Source organism: Quercus robur, chromosome 1 (assembly GCF_932294415.1).
Source record: "Quercus robur chromosome 1, dhQueRobu3.1, whole genome shotgun sequence".
In the NCBI taxonomy this organism is placed as follows: domain Eukaryota; kingdom Viridiplantae; phylum Streptophyta; class Magnoliopsida; order Fagales; family Fagaceae; genus Quercus; species Quercus robur.
Window position 1 is genome coordinate 17292846 of NC_065534.1, and position 21612 is coordinate 17314457.

At 31.7% G+C, this 21612-nt stretch overlaps 2 protein-coding genes across 2 annotated transcripts; one reads left to right on the forward strand and one right to left on the reverse strand.

Moving 5' to 3' along the window:
- The first annotated feature begins 1646 nt into the window (after nt 1–1646).
- On the forward strand, nt 1647–2756 carry LOC126725365 (uncharacterized). The gene has a single exon (XM_050430101.1). It carries the CDS (start codon nt 1647–1649, stop codon nt 2754–2756), a length of 1110 nt encoding a protein of 369 aa, XP_050286058.1.
- Nucleotides 2757–4353: 1597 nt separating this feature from the next.
- Nucleotides 4354–9348, reverse strand: LOC126723691 (F-box protein At2g26850-like). Its single transcript, XM_050427401.1, has 5 exons — nt 7462–9348; nt 7279–7358; nt 6950–7128; nt 6265–6339; nt 4354–4897 (listed from the first exon to the last, which is right to left on the reverse strand). Exons 1-5 carry the CDS (start codon nt 8140–8142, stop codon nt 4710–4712), a joined length of 1203 nt encoding a protein of 400 aa, XP_050283358.1. The 5' UTR covers nt 8143–9348; the 3' UTR covers nt 4354–4709.
- Nucleotides 9349–21612: the final 12264 nt, after the last annotated feature.

Below are 21612 nucleotides of genomic sequence, written 5' to 3' on the forward strand. Positions count from 1 at the left end.
CTAGGTGTGTTGCACGAAGCGTCCGAGCCTTACCCACTCAGCCAAGCCTCCGTTGGCAAAAGATTGATATAGTTTAGTAAAAGAAATATGTTTTGCAATGGGTATATACAATGCATCGTATATATATACCTGCCATATAAGGTGCATCTCATATATTAGACTTGATCATGAGTCGGGTCTGCCATATAAGGTGCATCTCATATATTAGACTTGATCATGAGTCGGGTCCTCATATCGATAAATTCGGGCTCTCTCTCTCTCTCACATATATATATATATATATATATATATATATATATATCCCAACCTAATTTTCATTTAACCGTAGATCTTTTCCTTGACTTCCTATTGAACCTCAATATATTATTGGTGTTAAAGCTGCTAAGTTTACCACATTTTATTAGTGCCAAAGCTAGCTACTCAATGGCTAAGCTATTCTAGCGTATATAAAAATAAAAAATAAAAATGGCTATTCTAATTTCTAACGGTACATGCACAAGAAGTACTATGAACTATCTCTAAAGGCAAGATATTGAGAGTCCTATATTGTCATACTCATATGTGTTTATCATAAAATAAAAATTGCACAAGTCTAAATCAATTATTCTTGTTGATTATAGACAAACCAACATGGATATTCGATCACCTATTTATTTTTTCATTTTCTCCTATTTTTTATTTTTGTCTTTGTTTTTGTTTTTGTTTTTTTATTTTATTTTTATATTTTATGTCTTTCACTTGTTGTGAGGGGAATGTCTCAGAGTTAAAATAGAGGTTGATTGATTATCCCAGAGTGGTTGAAATCTTGGATCAACTTCAACCACAATCCAGCTCCGTGACTCAATCATTTCACTCGGAAAATATTTGGTAAATCAAAGTTGGGATGCTTGATTCTCTTTGTTATTGTTTTGCACTGCATATATTTATTTGCTTGATCGCAAAACAATAGGTGACATAATTTTATTCGTAATTTTCTTTTGTGTATATATATAGAGAGAGAGAAAACTACAAGGCTAAGCACCATGAATAGTGAGTGGTTAATGCAATGAATATTTTAGACACACAAGACAAATATCTCGTCATGGATGAATATCAACTAGCAAGACACCAAGAGATTAGGTGTAATTTTATAACTCCTAAAATGATATGATAGCAACGAGAATTAATAATCACTAGTCGCTAACCCGTGCGATACACGGGAAAACTATTAGAAAATAATAAAGCATGCATATATTAAAAGACAATTTAAGTTCATGTGTGTTTGCAAGGGATACATACCTAAATAGTTCTTGTGCTGACGTGGAAAATTGTGGTACCAGCAAAGTCTTCGGTTTTATATATATATATAGATAATGCATTTTCATTATACTTTTTTGATGAAACGTATAATGATATGCATTATGCATTTTCAGACCCTATCAATGTACCAAGTGCATAGAAAAGGACATGAACCACATATTTTTCATTTAGTTTCTATACTTTTTAGGCTTTGAATACTACCTTGGACAATGGAAACCAACTTTTCATATATATGACAAGGCTTTCCTTTAATCCAGGAGCAAAAATCTCCAGACTCAATCCCTTTTCCAAGGTACCCATCAAACTTAAAGTCAAAACAAAGTTTCCTCATCTCTTCCATTCACTCAATGGAGATCCCAAATCAATTCTCTTATGTGAGTGCACCCACTAGTCCAAGTAGATTCAACATAGAGAACATGAACTTCTATAGTATGCCAACTAGTCCTACAAGAGGGTTATCAAGTGCTCAACTTGGGTTTGCAATTGAGCCTACAACACCAACATATGAAGATGCCAAATCCAGTTTTGATGACTTTGAATTTGATACTAGTGGGCGTTTCAGTCTTATTAGCAACAACACTGAAACGTACCAGAATTTTGAGAACCCATTAGAACATCAACTGCAACAACAAAAGCAAGAAAGACAGAGTGAGGATTCACTTTCACTTCCAACAATGGCATTTGCTGATGAGTTGTTTAGTGATGGCAAAGTACTCCCACAATCACCTCTCAAGCTTCCACCACGCCTTCAAAATGTTAACAACAAAAGTGGCAACCAAAGCCCAGCTGGGTCACCCCCTCGGTCGCCAGGTTCGGGTATTAAGCTCTCGTTTTCTCGCCGGAGCAAGTGGAATGATGATTTTGATCCATTCATGGTGGCTCTGGAGAATGTAAGGGAAGAAAAGAGAGGGAAAACACAAGGACACAATAATAGGCGGGCTCGGTCCCTTTCGCCATTGCGGGCCGCAAGACCACAAGAGTCCAATTACTCGACGGGCTCGATCCACCATCAAGACAAGAAATTGGGCCCCCAAATTCCAATGGAGCATGAGTCCAATGGCTCTGCTTGTGCTACATTGAACAATCCCCATGAGCCAATAGAACAAGTAGGCCCAAGCCCAAAGAAGCTGGCAGAGCCCAAGGGGTTGTCATTTGCAAGACAAGTGAGACTTGTGAAAATGGATCATGAAATTCCTAGCAAGCCCAACATGACTACACCTTCAGGCCCCACTGTGGAAGCTGAAGAGAGTGGTAAAGAAATTGGAGGGTCATTTACAAGGGAAAATAAGAGGCAGAAAATAAAGAAATTCCTATTCAGGAGTGCATCAGTAAGAGAGCAAAATGTAGCCCAATGCAATGAGGACAAAAAGGTGGCTAAAGTTGCTAAGATGACTGTGATACAATACAGGCCAAGGCTTCTTCTATGCATGGGCTTTGGGGCAAAGTATGTGGAGTGAATGGGGGATAAGTGGCAGAAACAAAAAACAAAGAAATCAAAAAATAGTTTGTGTCAGATAGAATGTTGTGCTCTTCTTCTTATCTTTATGAATTATGATAGCCCTCGTGTGTGACTTTCAATTAAGTGGGTTTTTCATGGGCAATGTAATTAGTAACAGTTAATTTGTTAAACAATTAAATTTGGGTTAAGATTTGAATGATGTAACAGAAGATCCATTTGTTCTAATAGACTGTAAAAGTTGATATAATTAAAAATACACCATATGTCTATGATATTGTTTTTTTAGTTTATCTAATCTAATTATGTACTACTTTTTTTTTTTTTCATATTTATTTTAGGTAAAACTACTATACTTTAACTAATTTTCAAAAAAAAAAAAGAAAAAAAGAAGGTTTTATAGTAAAAAGTTACATCCAAACACACTCTGCATCTAAAAAAAAAAATTTATAGTAAAAACTTACTTCCAAAAACAGTTCTATGAGCTTGTCTTTTGTGTGTTTTTTTCAACTTATACCTAACCAATCAACATCATGAATCGGATTAAGTCCTCGATCAAACATTAAAGATCCCTTTGGCACATATTCAAACTATAGCCCTGTTTAAGATCAGGTTCCTTGAACTTAAATGCAGCAATATGGAGCTCAACTAGGTTTACCCAAGCTTTAAACTTGTTTGAGCTTAACACCACCAAGTTATCCAACAGCCTACTATGTCTGAGTCAAATTTTTAATCATCACCAATGCAAAAGAGAATTGTCTTGTCTCTTCCAATTAGTGACTTAGGAATCTTTCACATAGAGAAACATGAACCATTCAATAGATGCCTTTAATTAGGATAAGGCCTAAGATAGAATTAGATGGTGCTCATCATTCTCAAGATCCTCAAATACAATAATTTGCTTTTTCTCAAGATCCTCAAATACAATAATTTGCTTTTCCTGTTGAGTATTCTTTTTTGGCTTTTGTTGACAGATGCTTCAAGGCATCTATTAAGGTAGAGAATTATTTACAACAAAATACTCCCATTTTTTTTGAGATTAGAAAAAGAATATGGTTAACAGATGCTTCAAGAAAGTATTTAATGTAAGACTTTATTCTTTCTCTTTCTATAGAGAAGTGAGCAATTTTTATAAGAGGAAGAGATACGTCTATGAAAAATTAAAGTCTTGATAAAGGTTTAAAATGCCCTTCTCACATTTAACTTAAACTCATGTAATATTTGAGTTTTTTTTAAAAAAAATAATAAATATGGCTAGTCATTTGATTTAAAGAGAAATGTGAGAAGGGTATTTTCATCCCTTTATTAAGAATTCAACTTTTTCATACTCATTTCTCTTCTTTATATAAAAATAGCTCACTTTATCATAAAAGTAAAAGAAAAGAATATTCCATTAAGTACTTTCTTAACGGATGTCTAAACTAGCATATGAGGATGGATAAACCAAAAAAGGCTTATTGGAGTCCATCCTTTAAAGGGGGTGTGTGCTTGCGCATGGAGAGAGAGAGAGAGAGAGAGAGGGGGGGGGGGGGGGGGGTTGTTACCGATTCTCCATTTAATTATCAATGATGCAGGTAAACAATAGATAATCCAAAATCTGGGGAAATGAATGTTGTATGATTTCAAAGCTAATAATTTCTTATGTTTTGTTGTTCCAACAACTAAAAAGGAAGATTATCTACTAGTTCAATATATCGTGGGGGTAAATATTGTACATCAATTTGGCATAAATGGAAGGTAATTTACATGAGTGATTTGGCATTGCATCCTGAAACCTCCCCAAAAAAATGATGTTGATAGAAAAAGGGAACATGTCCTCCACATCCATGCAACTGGATCAAAAAGCTGATTTTCAACTTCTTGCAACCACTTTTGTAAAGATAATTCACTTGATTCAGAAGAATCTACATTCAAAGTGTTGTTGAGTATAGTAACCCTTTCCATACAAAGCTTACTATTCCAAGGTTTCTTTAGGCCAAAGTTGCTTCCAAGTGGAAATTTCATCCTTGTGCTTAAGCTTTCTGATTCCTCCATAGAACCCATCTGCCTCATTCCCCTCTTCCCTGTGGTCTTTCCTGTTAATGGCTGTATGTCTCCACCGTGAACCAGGGGTGTACTGATTGAACTCCAGCACCACAGTGTCTGTTGGCACAAATTCAAGGTTAAAAACTAAAACTAGCATCTAGTAAACATCATTAATAGTTACTAATGCCATTGTTTCCTTTTGCCTTTTTCTTTTGTTCTTCATGTTCTTTCCATATACCATTCATTTGAATTTATTACTACAAAAAGTTACCAGTAAATCAGCATAAGCAAATTATTAAAACACCGCCTTAAACTGAGGCAATTGACTCAAAGTCTTGAAGTAACCGAGAAAAATGTATATTATTGTGTTCCCTAACTCTTTCTGCAATTTCCAGAGAATTTGGATGACCATTTGAACTACTCATGGAAATTATAAAATTTAGTATTCCATTGTTATTATGCCTATCCAAATTCCAAACACCCCAATTCCATGATAAAAGTGACTCACAGATGTAGAAGCATGGAACCAATCATCCTTAACCAGATTCTTCTAAGATTGAAACAACTGAATTTCAGATCAATTTGTTGCCTCATTTGTCAAGTGGCAAGTAGCAAGCATACATTTCTTTTTGTTTTTAATATAAATCATTCTTTCTTTATTAATTTGTTGTGGTCAAGGAAAGGGTGGATTTTTTGTGAGCTGAGCAGTGGATTCATGTCACTTTGAGGCGCACAATTTGGCAGCCAAGAAGTCGGAAAAATCAAAGAAATTTGGAAGCTTATAAAAATCATTGCGGCCCACATAACAAGATAAAATTCCATCTTGGTAAAAGACAGGGTATGGGAAGCATTGAGTTCTTTCAGTATGGTTGGCCATAAATATTCCACTGAGACACAAGTTATCACTATGTTGGTGGAAGTTATGACATGTTGACAACGATATGTCTTGGGGACCAATCAAATAGCATAAATGGTGGTCCACATATTGAAAAATGGGGTTCAAGAAAGGGACCTTGCTAAAACTGGTGTGGTCTGTGAAAGTAAACTTTACATTCATGTCGTCCACATTTTTAAAGAAGTTATTGGCTTCTAGAAAACATTTTAAAAAATTAACTTCAACTTTTACACATTTTTAATCCCCAACCGATCTAATAAGCTCAAACTACACATCTCCCCCCCCCAAGAAATGGTTCGAGGTAATGTCGTGAGTTCAAGACCCGCTAGTAGGCACGTGTGCAAACTTGCCAATACCAAAAAATATAAATATAAAACTCTAAAAACTTCTATATACTTTGAGAAGAAAATTTTGTTAAGTTTGGATCGGTTACAGCCAAATTTAGCTGTTAAACCACACCCCCCCCCACCCCCCCCCCCCCCCCCCCCCCCTCCCCCCTTTCATCCATTTCCTAGGCAGTCACAGACTCATATGGAGTATCAAATTCTAATGCAACTATGCAAGGAAAAGAAGGATTAGATCAACTCACCACTAATATGACAACGGCAGTAAAGTTCATTTCCATCACATGATTCCAAGTGACCTACAATACCATACCACCAACCTGCAGCATATATGGCACATCTTATCACAAAGCGAACTATTACAAATAATTAATATATATTTTTGAAATATCTGATGGTTATATTATGTATTCCAAGTGCCCTACAACACCATACCACCAAATGCAAGGAAGAATAATTTAAATTTAAAAGCAGTTCCCTGTTCAGCTCTGTTTGACAACAAGTTTATTTTTTTATGATGAAACTTTCCATACCAATTTAGATTGAACAATATATAAAATTAGGTGTAAACAGTTTTTTGTGAAAGGCAATACTGTGATGACTATGATTGAACAACTTTTCTTTGATAGGAATAAGGCTGAACTGTCATTTTTCTTTTCTTTTTTTCCCTCTCTCCCTCTCCTTCAGAATATGGGTAACATGACATGTCTATTCATCTTTCTGGACATCACATTCATTAATTCCTAGAAGTTTCTCCAAAACTCTTCTTATGCTTCTATCCATCTCTCACCAATCCAAATTATATAAAAAAATAAACAGCAAAGCAAAGAGGGAAAAGAAAGATCTAGAAAATTAAAACAAGTAGCTACCCTATATTCATAAAGATAAAATTCATCATATCCATACTCATAATTTCTGTGAGAAACTAACCATAAGGGAACTCTTTGTTTCTTCTCCACTGAATCTCAATGTGATCACCCGGGCACAACTCATTCAAACAGTCAGAGCTATGAAGATCATGAGGAGTAGTTTCAACAGGTGGTGCTCTTAGCCTTTCCCATGGCACGGCATTCTCAATGGCAATTGCTCTCCTTCCATGAGGTGGATACCTGCAATAGACAAGATCATCTAAAGTTAAGCAACCTAGATCAAATAACCACTTATTATCATCAATTGTCCAAAATTATATATGAAAAAAATTGAATACTAAGAACCACCAAAAAATCCATGTTCTAAAGAAGGGCTATTTGTTCATTTACCTGGCTTGGAAGGTGTCAGTGCGGGGATCATAGCTAAGTTCAGCATCATAGCATGACAACATAAACCCAACATGGCCATTCTGCAATACAGCACAACTAGTTCAAAAGAGAACAACCAAAATATAAAATTGAAGCTGAATAAAGCTTTATACATAGCTGAATACATATAACTACAGTCAATACCTCACGGTTATAGACCTGAGCAGGAAACCAGAACTTGCCAGTTTCCAGAGCAAGATACCAAGACATGATTGAATCAACCGGCAAAGAGCTTCTCTGTTTGCTACAGTCATCAACTTTGGATCTAAACCATGAAACAGGCCAGCTGAGAGATAGAAGCCTCATCAGGCCCTTCTGCTTGCCTTGCTTGAGATTGTTTGAATCTGTTTTAGAAGAAATATGCCATTGCCAATTCCTGTAAGCAGCTGCACCAACTACTCTGCCCCATTTCTGCTTCATGTGCTTCTCCCATAGGTGGTCGCTTTTACACCTCTCTCTCAAAGAGGTACAAACGCCAGCCATGGTACATAGTGAAGCAGGTGGTAACATCTCAAGAATGCGTTCCAAGGCCAATTCTGGCAAGTCCAACACTGACATCTCTGCAGTTTCTTCCTCTACATTCTCAACTTTGGAACTTAGGCTCTTCTTTATCAAAGACATTTTGTAAGGTGGGATTAGAGAAAGATAGAAACTTGACAGGCTATTGTTTATCAACTGGGATATTAGAAAGGATGATGGTAAGTCTTTCCAAAACCAGAAGGACAACAGTCTCATCTCATTAGCCCATGGTGGGAGTGGCTTGAGAGGTAGGGACTTTATAAAGAGGATGAAGGAGAAGCAAGTGATCAAGAAGCAAAGTACCATTTAGAAAGAGGGACTACTAATAAGGGTCAAAAACGGGTTGCGTATAAATGAATATGATGGCAATTATCAATGGAGGAACCTACTGAGGGGAAAAAAAAAAAAAAAACACAAGGGTAATAGTACAAAAGAAAAAAACTCAAATTTTCTCTCTCAAGTCTCAACCACCTTGAAAAAAAGAAGAAAGCAAAGTGGGATCTTCAAAAAGCTTTCAACAACAGATTGGGTTTTTATTGGTTCTACCAAAGCCCACCAAACCCAGAGGTGGGCCTCCTTGTCAAAGTCTAATCAGGAATAAAAGAGGGCAACTAACATGAACACCTCAGAGGACTAAACTTTTTTTTTTTTTTTGCTTTTTCAGAGGACTAAACTTTGATGCATAGGAAGTCACCTTAGCCAATCCAATCTTTATCTAAAAAGCAAAAGAAGCTAAGTTAAGAACTTCTTCACCCTTTTTTTTTTGGATAAAGAAAAAGAAGGCCCCCCAAGTAAAGAACCCAACCGTACAGACAAGTTCAACAGCTGTCATACAAAGAGAGGGGATAAAGAGTGAAATTGGGTTGTATTGGATGAACCAGGAACCTAATGAAGGTGGGGCACTCTCACTCAGATCTGTTATGGGTTTTTTATCTGACACATGGAACTCGTTGAATCCCAAGAAAAAAAAAAAGATACCAAGATAAGTCTAGATACAAAGACCCGTATCTCCAAAATCTTTGAATTGCTATTGAAACAACAAAAACAAGATCTTTGGTAAATAATATGATGTTTTGCCAATAATAAGGTGGAAAACAAATCTGGGTAGTTGGGATTGAAGCAGAATTAGGTGCACCCAACGCCACAAGACCTGTTCAAACTTTAAACTAATGAAAAAGACACCAGAAGACAACAAGAACAAGAGGAGCTTTGTAGTAGGAGGAGGAGGAAGAGAAGCCAAAAGAGATTTATGAAGATTGAAGAAGATGATGATGGACGTGAAGTGTGGGGTCCCTCTCACACCTCAGTCCAGCAAATAAATTCTTCAATTCAATCAAATCCCCCTCCACCCACAGGCCTCTAAATAATCTCTGTTTCTTTTCTCTCTTAAGACAAAATAGCAAACAGGTTGTGTACAAAATTTCAAGGGAGGGAAAAATATGAGAGGTTGGTTACAAATGGTTATGTCTTATATGTAGTAATTATGAGATTGAATGGGCGGCCATAACTGAACAAATATTTTTGGAGGGTATATTTGTGTGGACAAAACAAGTTAAACAACAAATAAACTGTTTTGATTTCCATAGAAAATGCATGGTAATTGCTGAACTCTCTCTTTCTCTCTCTTTTGGTTACAAATTGGAGGAAAAAACGTTTAGCCAGAGACATTAAATCCTCTCATATTAGTTATTTTGGTTCATACACAGCTAACTATTTTTCGATTTTAAACGTAATAAAAAAAAAAAAAAATATATATATATATATATATATATATATATGTGTGTGTGTGTAAATTGGACTTAAACTAGTGTGAGAAAACGATTAAGGATAATAATAATAATTATTTTGCGTGGATTTTTGAAGTTTTTAGTAAAAAGTGTACATTAAGAAGTGTGAGAGAACACTTAAGGATAAAACAATAGTTATCATTGGTAGAATCTTCTTGGGCAGTTAAAAGATATTCTTGTTTTATTGGTCGGTAACTAACAACCAACAGCTTTGAGAGATGTTTTACTATGTGGTCTCAAACTACTTTTAGTTTAGTAATTAATCAATCTTTTGTGAATTGTAACCAACAAATTAGCAACATGTGGCACATCCACCTGGGACAGTTTATTTACATGCATTTATATTTTATGGGTTGGGTTAACGGAGTCTTATCGCAATTATTAATAAACTAGGAAAGTTTTAAAATTATTTTTATGAGAAAAATAAAAAAATTATTATTTTCTTTTTTTGTAAATTAAAAAATATATATCATAAATTAATGTCCTTAGAACATTTGTTAACTTTTTCTCATATTTTAATGTTGTTTTGCTGGTTAAATAGAATCTTTTTGTGGAAATAAAATTCAAATCCAACTCTTTTATAGTTCTATTCGATCATAAATTTTTATTATTATTTGAGTTAATTTTAACTTATTATTGCTTTTATATTGAAAACAAGATTTTCATGTAGCATTAAGAATTTACTATTGATGGACCTTACCCACTCCAAGGAGATCTAGTCAAATCTATAGTCTCATATTTTATATGAGACCAAAGATTTATAATACGAGACCATAGATTTGATTGGATCTCATTGGGGTAGGTGATATATATATATATATATATATATACTATAGAATTTGAGAATTTGATTATGTGGTATTTGCTTTATGATATTTATTTCTTTATTATCAGACAAATATATAAATTATTTTTTGTGAAAGCAAGATTTGATCCAATGTTGCTTATTCGAAAACAAAAACCTTTATTAGTTGAGCTAATTGAAACCCATAAAATAAATCTTATTTAGAAAAGGATTATATTAACGAGTATCTTTAGAGCAATTGTTAATAAACCATTTTATAAAAGTTTTTTACACCACTTTTAATGAAAATATAAATAGCCGTTAAAAAATTTTAATATTTATTTTTTCTTTTTTCATAAAAAGTTTTAAAAACATTTCCTAAACCAATGCCATTAGGACATTCGTTAACATTTCCCTTTAAAAAATATATGTAAATCGCACTTAAATTTATGAAGTTTCTAATAAAAAGAATGCATCAACAACCGTGAGAGAATAATTAAGTTTCTAGTAAAAAGTGTACATCAACAAGTGTGAGAATAATTAAGGATAAAAATAGTTATCATTGGTAGATTCTTCTTAAGTGGTTAAAGTCCTAAAGATATTCTTGTTATTGGTTGGTAACTATCGACACAGCTTCGAGAGATATTTTACTGTGTGGGTTTGGCTTACCTCCAGTACTTTTTTAACTAGACATGTCATTTTATTTTAAATATACAATGGCAAGTGGTAGTGAGTTTTATTCTTCACATTTTATTTAGTTAGTGAGTGATGCGACAATCTTTCATTAAAATAAAAGGACATGTCCAGTTAAAAAAAATACTGAAAGTAAGCCAAACCCTTACTGTGTGGACTCAAACTACTTTTATTTAGTAATTAAAACTTGTTATTGCTTTTGATTTTATGGTATTCGCTTCATGATACTTGTCTTTTTATTATCAAACAAAAACTTTTATTTTTATTTTTATTTTATTTTTTATGAAACCAAGATTCAAACCAATATCGCTTATTTGACAACAAAAATCTTTATCGGTTGAACTAATTGAAAACCACATAATAGATCTCATTTAAAATAGACCCATTGGCAATATTGTTACATCTAACTATTTACTCAATCAAAATTTCGACCAAGCGTGCTAACCTTATCACATCATGTTGAAACTAAAACTTACTGCAATTTTTGTCTTATAGGGATCAACAGTTAACACTAGTAAAATATAGAGAAAAGCTGTATGTAATTATATCCTTCAAATTTATCCCAAAATTCAATTTTAATCATTAAACACTTTTTTTCGTGTGTCATGTGTGCAATGATGTACATGACCCCAATAAGAGATTATCAAAATTGAGAGAGCTAAAGCTCCTAATAATCCTAAGCTAATTAGTAAGTGCAGCTCAATGTAGCCAAACTTCTTAGTGGTGCTCACTAATAACTAGCCAAAAATATAGGCACTTGAGCCAACCAATAGTTAATAGGTTGAATTTGGATTTCAACTCAATAAAATAAATGGGTTAAGCTAAGGTTGGTTGCTAAGGTCTAAGTCATACTTTGATACTCGTTCAACATGAAACCAACTAAGGATTAATTTTTTCAGGCTATCATGGTCTTAAGGAAGTTGTTGAACATTTCTTATCAATCTTTTGGTGTCCTCTCTAATCTAGGTAAAGGAATATAATCTTATTCATAGATTGCTTTCACACTGACCACTTAAAAACTAATCATAAAGATTGTTGCGTATTGCAATCAAATTTGAAGGGTTTGGTTTTTCTCTCTCTTTCTCTCTCACTTGGGAGCCTTGTAGAGTTCATATTTATGCTCTAAGAGTTGACTACTATTCTTTATGGGGGCGTTTGACAAATCATAGAGCTTGATCAATTAGGAACAATGTAACCGGTTATTATTGCTTTTAATTAGCTTTTTTTCTTTGCTGAATATTTTATTGTTTTTAGTTTGGAGATGGAGCCTTGTAGAGATCATATATACACTGTAAGAGTTGATTTGACTCACTTATTCTTTATGGGTGTTTGATAAATCATTAACATTATTGGCGGGGCTAAAGTTTGAAGAAGTTCACTCATACGTTGTCAATAAACTTACTAGTTCCCATAAAAAAGAAAAAAGAAAAAAAAAAAAAGAAGACTTACTAGTTCTTCTTTTAGTCCAGCAGACTTACTAGTTAAGGTATTTGATAAATTCTGAATGTCAAGAACCATATATCAAGATAGAGATTTTCTCTCAAAAAAGATAGAGATGAAATTACAAAGGTGTATTTTCAAGAAGTGATTGGAAAATGCAAAGATAGATATATATATATATATATATATATATACACACATATTGGAAATCCCCCTGAATTTGTAGGGATCAAAGGGCACTCAATTGAGGGAGATTTCTTCTTCCTAATTTCCTTGGCTATCCTGTTTTGTGTTGGCATACATCATAAATCTTTCTTGATATCAAGATTCAACCTCAAGTGGGTTTATTGGATTCAAGATAATTTTGTAACCACAGTTTTTTGATTTTGTAAACTCAAACTTTTGTTATAGATTAACTCTATTTTCCTCACATTGCTTGGTGATTATTTTTGAATAATAAATTTAGGGATATAAAATATTTTACAATTTTTTTTTTCAATAATTGATTAATTTGAGTTAAAAGTATTAGTACTGGTGATTATGCATGAAGTTGATATTTCTCTATAATGTCTTATTATTCTGATAAATTGTGAAAATCAAATTATGGAAATAATTGAATATCTAGGATTGCTCTATTTTGTTTTTTTTTTGTTTTGTTTTGTTTTTTTTTTTTTCTGGGTTCTTTCTGATACCAACTCTATATATATAATCCATGTGAATTGAATTTAAAAATCTCCATATGAATGATTTACGACATACTGTAATAATTTAATGCATAGGGATGTGTGCCCATCTCCAATGATGTAGCTTAACCTCGTCCATTAATCTGCATATGAATTTGCTTATTCTAATTTGTATTAGACATAAATGATTCAATCCAGGTCTGACACGTTTCAACCTTCAAGGCTCCATTCACGTGCAACATGGCTAGCTTTATGCTGAAAAGGACTTGGCTTTCAATTGTCGGCTCACCAATAAAGCAAACAATTTAATACTCCTAATAAATAGGATTAATTGTATTTCACGTTTGAATATCTCGATTGGAGAAGGGGATAATGATAAAATTCAATGTGACCTAATATATATGACAAGTCACAGCTAGAGCTAAGCTTCAACTGTGATGGCTCGTCGCTTTTAGTTACCTTTTTTCATTACCCGAGATTTAAGTTAGCATCGAAAAAGATCTCTTGATTCTTTACGGTTGGCCGGCTTGGAAGCAAGCTAATTATTGAGTGTCCTAAAACAAACGAATGGGTGAAATTTTCAAAATAATCTAGTTCATCTTTTTATTAATTAATTTTTGCCTTTTGCTTTCTCAGCGTAAGAGAGCTATGTTAAGGACATTATTAACAATTATATTAAAGGTATCCTTTAATATACTCCATAATATAACTAACAAAAATAGAAAAGAGAGAAATAGAGTAGTGATGAGTAAATGTTTTGCAAGTTTATTTCATTGTATTAGGTTTTCACATGTTCATAGAGAAGGATTGTTGTATTCTCACAGTAAGAGAAACGATAATGAGGTTGCTTATAGTATGGCTAAAAATGCATTATGCATGCCATATTTTCAAGTATAGATGGAAGATGTCCCATCTCATATTAGTTCGATTTTACAATTGGATGTAGTTGAATTTTATTAATAAAACCCATTAGTTTCTTTCTCAAAAAAAAAAAAAAACATAAATATAAAAAAGGAAAAAAGAGGGGTATTATTAGAGGATTCATTTTTTGTCACGCTGTGATTTTAAGTATTTACTTTAATTGTTAATGTCAATATTCATCTAATGTTATGATAATTTTGTTGGGACTTAATTGAAGTTAAGAATCTAAGACTAACAAATTCTTCCAAGTAACTAGATTTCCAAAATAAATTAGGTTTATGAGAATCTAGATCTTAAGCGTAATTATTCTCTACAAAATTACAATCAAATTATATATATATATATATATATATTTTTTTTTTTAATGAAAAAAGTTCAAATTTGTAATTCAACATAATATGAGTATTGAAACAGAAGGGACCAAAGAATATTTGCACTGTTTGGCTCAAATAATCATTAAAAAAAGTGCTCCGAATTTACTAGACAAACTAATAAATTTTTGGCCTCAACAAGTAGCAAGGGTATTGATCAGATGATTCAGATCTCAACATCAATAAGTTTTTTTTTTTTTTTTTTTTTTTGGGGGGGGGTGGGGGGGGGGGGGGGGTGGGGTGGGGAAACAACATCAATAAGTTGGATCCATAACTGAGACCAGACAGGATTAAGGCCTTGAAAATGTTGCTTGTCCAAATTGTCCCATCTCATTATAAACTTGATTTAATTCTGTCACCTGAAAATGATAAATTATTTCATATCTACAAAAAGTAGCATGGGTAATTTTAAGCCTGGAGTTAGAATTTCCCACAGTGGGTGTAAATTCTAAAAATTGTTCCAATTATTTGGATAGTAATTTGAAGTTTAATCCATAATTTAGCATTTGCAAAAATAATTTTAAAGTTAGTTTCAATATGATTTTACTTTGAACTAATTTTTTTTTCAATGCGGTGATCTTTGATAAGTGAGAGATTTTTTTTTTTTTTTTGAAAATAATAAGTGAATGTTACTTTGTTGTTGGTTTCCTCTTGAGAAACATATCCATTCAAATATTGAATTCCTTGATTTGGGTTAAAAGAAAGGTAATTCAAAATTATTGTGAAAGTTTATTTGGGAGCATCCAATATTCATGGGGAATATATTATTTATATAAATTATTGTCACCACCACAACTAGTGCCACCTCTATGAGGAAAATCTAGAATGTAAAAGTCTAAAAAGATGTAGTTGATTTTTTTGGGACCACAATTAGAAGAAAAAAAAAATACTATCTTTCTATTTTATCTATCCATGTATTTTTGAAATTGCAAGGAGCCCCAAATCTCTCATAATGGGTTCTCTGTAAACTCTGCCCATAGATAAGCTCAAATATTTGTAAGATAAGCTATATAATTGACTCTGCAAATTTTTTTTTTAGTTGGTGCAGTTGTAAGAAAATTTCAAATTTCTCCCATTTTATATATAACTCAAATTTTTATAAAACTTGTATTATGTTCATGCAGTCCATGGCTTAGTCAAAAATCATATGTAAATTAAATAAATTATTTCAATAATTTAAATAAAATTAAGTAATGAAATAGATAGTAAAAATACAAATATTATAATAGACCTTAAAATAATTCAAAGCAAATAATTAAACTTTTATTAATTTATTGAACCTTTTGATAGTTGAGTATTAATCAAATGATTTTATTTTGTTCTTAAATCTTTGATAATAGAGTTTTACTTAAATAAAGTAATAAACAATACTAATAATTTATTGTAGTTATAATGAGTCATATGACATAATTATGTCATACAATTTTTTTTTTTTTTGGAAATAATAGATAGAATTACTTATAATACTTGTAAGGACCCGATTTGAGTCCGCAACTTAAAAGATGAATGGACTTCGGCCCAAAAAGCTCAAAACAATGAATTTATAAAGAATGAGTTAGAAAACTGGGATTTAGTGAATTAGTCAACAAATAAGATAGATCTTGGTGACAATAGAATAAAGATGGACAAGTTTAAACTTTAAGAAAATTGTCATCGGCAAAGTTCGAGGGGATCAGCTCTTTTGTATTAATCCTCAAGTTTGATTACAAGTTTTGTTTCTTGATTGCTACAGTGTTTCTCCTCTCTTTCTTCGATCCCTCCTCCATGGAGGGTCTCTTACATTATATACTTCCCTTTGAACAATTTTGGTCCTACACTTGTTAATCATCTAAGCCACTATTGGAGTGCTTGTCCCATTGGACACCCTTCCAAGCCCTCTGTGAGTTGGGGTAGCCAAGGTAGCACAATTCAGGGGTCTTCTCCACATTAATGCAACTAGAAAGTTAGTTGCAGAGCATTTAATGCGGTGGCAGTAGCATTTCCTTAGATATTTCTGAACTTCCATCCCTCCTATACGTTCATAATGGACGTTTTTATTAGTGGAATTTCCTGGAAGGTCACCTTGAACGATAGGGCATACATTTGGTCTGTGCTTCCTTTATCCGAGGAGATACTCCTCCTTGGACTACCTCCCCCAACCTTTCCATTTGCAACATACTCATGGGACTCTAAGCTTAACACCCTCATTATTATTTATTCGCCCTCGGACTAACCAATGTCCTTGGCCAAGACTCAAGGCCTAATATATAATTTTGGGCCCTTATCCTTACAATACTTTTTTTTTTTTTTTTTTTTTTTTATGTCATACAACTTATAATACTTATATTGAGTACGTTTTCTAAATAAACTAAAAAAGTTCACAATAATTAATAATTGTAAAATTTTATATGGAAAAAGATATCTTTAAAACTCAAGTATTTATAGTCTAACAGTTCTATCAGTATTATCTATGACTTTTATCATACTATTAAATTATTAATTAGTGGTAATCAAATCATCCATAAACAAACTAATATATATATATATATATATATATTTTGCAGAATAAGTTTTAAATGATTTTGGAAAAATAATAAATAATTAAATAATTTTAATATGAGAAAAGAGTTGTTCAAGTTTCAAGTAATTCTAGTCAAATGGTTTTATCATATTAGTTTGGAGGTCAACTCAGCCAAGTAATATATATATACATATATATAATTTTTTTTTCCATTTGTATATATGTGAAACAAACTAAGTTCTTAATGAAGTTGACAATGGTAAATAAATACAAATTTAGATGAGAAAAGAGAGGTTTAAAATACAAGTAATTCTAGTAAAAGGGTCTTGTTATAAACTTATAAATTATAATAGTGGTGGCCAAAATAGCGAATAACAGATAGATGCGAAAGAATTTGTCAAAGAAAACTCAATGAGAAATATATATATATATATATATATATATATATATTTATTTATTTATGTGGAAAAATCGAGATTCAACCTTATTTTGCTTTATAAATGAGTGTAAACAATATCACTTTGTTACAAAGCGAGAAATATATATATATATATATATATATATATATATATATATATATATATATATTTTTCGAGAAAGAGAGATAGATAAAAGGACAAAATTAGAATTTTCCTTTCCTTTTTTGAAGAGACAAAGTTGATTTTTTTTTTCTTTCAAAATTTACAATTAAGAGATATATTAAAATTTTAGACTAAATTAATATATGAAATTAAAAGTAATATCTATGCAATGTTAACAAAATATAAATAAAAGAAAAGACACTACATGACAAAATAATTGTTTCTTATTATACTAAATCTTAAGACATTTTCCTTTTTAAATGTACACAATCAAAAGATTCAACTTTTGCAGTTGACTTTCCCATAATAACAAATTAAATGAAACTCGTGTTCATTATGTCATTATATGTACACTATTTTTATAGTTTTTTTTTTTTTTTTTTTTTTTGTGAAACCTATTTTTAAAGTTAAAAAACCCAATAAGTATTGCTAATTCAAAAGGGAAAAAAAATCGTAATTCATACAAAATCAATAATAAAAAAAAGCACGCACAAACAATAACAAATGCAATTGGAATTAATTACGTTGGACACCAAATTAAAAAAAACCAAAAAATAGAAGAAGATGATTTCCGTAACATGTTTTTTCCATGTACTCGTAGCTATACCATCATCTAAACACATCACACAATTAGACTATTATTTTCAAGTGGGTAAAAAAATGGAAAAGTCCTTTTCTCGACTGATGCCACTGGTAACGTTGAGAACCTCAAGATAATGGTTAACACTTTTTTATGCAATAATATTAATTACTTAATCAAAGTCATTTTATTTGAATTTTTTTAGAGGGGGGGGGGGGTTTGGAAGGGATTTTTTTTTTTTTTTTTTTTTATAAGGAAAATTTCATTTAATCCAAACAAACAGTCAAGATACAGCACATCCATCCTCATTTAGAACAGAAATAAGAAAACTTGGGTCTTCCTCAAACCAAGATCTGAACTAGTAGGTGGGCTGCCTTGTTGCCATTCGGGAAGGGAGATTTAAAAAAAAAAAAAAATTATATTAGATGTGTATTTAGATTTTAATAAATCTAAAAGGAATTTTCAATTCCAAAGGATTACACTTTTGTTTGAGCAGATGGCTCAGAGTCATGTATTGAAAAAGATCACATAGCTAGGATCTTGCTATGATCCTCGATCTCTTCCCGAATATTGATCAACATTTTATTGATATTCAAGAATTGCCCATGCGACCCCTCAACATGTAAGGAATTGGTAAAATCAATGAGATCAAACTCTTGTTGTATTTGAAAAATGTTTCAAGAGGGATCTTTGAAGTCGATGTAATTGGTGGTTGATCAAGTAATCCTTGATCATAATATTTAATTAGTATGAGTACTTTGTCTAATATAAAACTTGTGTTGTTGTTGTTGTTGTTGTTTTCTTTTGTGTTTTAATGAAATGTAATACATAAATTATGTTATGGCTTTGTTTTTTAATTTCTCAAAGGTACATTGTCTCCTTATTTCCTTAATGTTTACAAAACATCAAGATAATCAAATATGAATATTTATCTCATTGGTAAAATGTTTAAAGTTCAAGGTTTGTTTTGAATACTTTAAAATTATACATAAAAAACTTGGGTTTATAGATCGGATTGTAAATAACTTCCAATTAGCACAAAATTTGATATACATGTCAAGAATCCAAAAGTGAGTTTTTTAGAATTTTAATGTTTATAAAAAGTTATTAAATTGTGTAACATTAACCAAAAAAAAATTATATGAGGCGTAATCATATATATTGCCAAATTTACTATTGGATTACCTTGTTCCCCTGCTTATATTATTGCCTATATTAACATGCATGCTAAACAAACTAACTACTCAATGTTCCACTTCGTCCACTTGATCCCTACAAAAATAAAAATAAAAATGTTCCACTTGATTTGAATGCAATAAGAGAGAATTTTATATAGCAAACAATTAGGTACAAAAGAGGAACCTGTCTTAATTAGCTCATTAGTTAGCTTAATTGATTTTTCAGCTTTAAAAGATCTGGGTACTCGGAGGTCAACACATGGTCGAATCGATAAAAAGTTGATAGATTAGCAAATAATTAATACATCTTCTAGATTGATCAAAAGAGAAAGTATCACATTCATGAATCATAAGGATGCAGAATTAATAGTTTAAACAACTATTATTCTACTCAATTAGGCTAATAATTTATATGTAGAACCACTTTTTATCTCGTACGAAAAAGAAAGAAAGAAATGAAGTACAAATGACATGCAATCATATTATGGTAACTTGAAAATCACATAAAGGTTACCAATGAGTGACCACCGTTCCTTTTTAGTCCAAATCAAAACTTTTTGAATTGCTTTTTCTTTTTAAAATTGTCTGTGTATGTATGTGTGTCCATTTTTGGTACAAGGTCCAGTGGCTTCTAAAGCTTTGTGTTCCTATCCAACAATAGCATGCTCTTGCTGATTGGTCGAGTCATATGCTTGGACAACACTATATGCAAATATTTTGGGCAAATGATAACATTTTATTTAACTTTCTGCAGCAAATTAATGGATGGCTACTAGATTGGCACTAAAACATTCTGATTTAAAGAATTTGATGCCAATTAGGTCAGTTACCTATAATTCATCTTTTTGGTTGAAGCTATGGATTGTAATATCGAGTTTAGCATTGAACTAGCAAGTCTCTAAAATAGTTTTTTTGTGTCTATATATATATATATATTTGTTTTAGATATGATGGTGTTTCAACTTCTAACGTTTGCTTTATGATAATTGCTCCTTAACATCAAATTAAGACATCAATTGGTTGTTAATATAAGTAGAGTTTTAACCTAAATCTTTTATTTAACGACAAGAAATTTTATTAATTGAGTTAACCGAAATCTAGAAATCTCTAAAGTAGTTTTAAAGAAGCTAAAAAGGCTTATAGTGAATTTTATAGACCCCACTTGATAAAATTATCAAGGAACTTAAAGAAGTTGCTAAGGATTTTTATGGTCAATTTTGGAAGGCTTAAATTTGAAACTTTTGCCCTAAAAGCTCTTTTAAGATTTATTTCGTACTTTCATAAAGACAGTGAAATGACAGAATTGTCCATGTTCTTTTTCAAAAATAAAAAATCCAATCCTCATAATCAAATAATAATAATAGTAATTAGTTTTTTTTTTTTTTTTTTAGAAAAACATTAACCCTTAGTTGAGTTATTTGGATTAAAGTATGAAAATAAATAAATAATAAAATAGTAACACTTATATAATATAATGTTTTATAATTTGTCACATGTAAAAAGTCTATTAATTTAACTACTAAATAGGCAGTGTAATAGTTTCAAAACATGTTATAATTCTAATTTAGATTAGTTTCAAAAAGTAGTCTTTAGAAATTGTACTTAGGTTAGATTTTCTCTCTACATATTTTTCACATTTTCCACACGTGCCTTTTTTAATTAGGTAGTTGTTAACTAGTTGGTTAGGCTTTATTATTATTATTATTTTATTTTTTATAAAAAACAAAGCTTTATTAGTAAAGGAAGCTAGTTACGTAATTAAACCAATCAATAATACGTTTATTTCTTATACTCTCTCCATTTTTGACAATCTTTTTATTACTAAAACTCCATGTTAAAAATCTACATGTGATGATGAAAAAACTTGTAAAACTCTATTTCAAACAACAATTTCAATTTCAAACAATGCCCAAAAAAAAAAAAAAAAAAATCAATTTCAAAGGGACCCCAAATGTGGTCAACAATTGGTCCCTAAAGCAGTAGAGTGTTCTTCAAAGGGTAGTGCATAATGAGGATAAGGTTAGACCCACCTGACCAAAGAAACCCTCAGAATTGACACCCCGAAAAAGTATGAACATTTTATTGTTTGGTATAGTGGGTGATGTGGCTCGAGAAGAGCAATGTAACCAAAATTGACCCCCACCAACAAGCCCCCACTTTGGCACACTAAGAATGAATTTTGCAAAGTCATGCAAGATATGATTCTGGCACATAATTCATATGATGGTCTAAAGGAACACTGTCATTAGTATAATGGT

Bases quoted from the DNA above. Each gene is read 5' to 3' on its own strand.
- LOC126725365 (XM_050430101.1), top strand. From the start codon at position 1,647: ATGGAGATCCCAAATCAATTCTCTTATGTGAGTGCACCCACTAGTCCA.
- LOC126723691 (XM_050427401.1), bottom strand. From the start codon at position 8,142: ATGGTACTTTGCTTCTTGATCACTTGCTTCTCCTTCATCCTCTTTATA. The intron at 7,129-7,278 runs GTAAATGAACAA...TGTCTATTGCAG, and splicing joins ACTGACACCTTCCAAGCCAG to GTATCCACCTCATGGAAGGA. The intron at 6,340-6,949 runs GTTAGTTTCTCA...TATATGCTGCAG, and splicing joins AAACAAAGAGTTCCCTTATG to GTTGGTGGTATGGTATTGTA.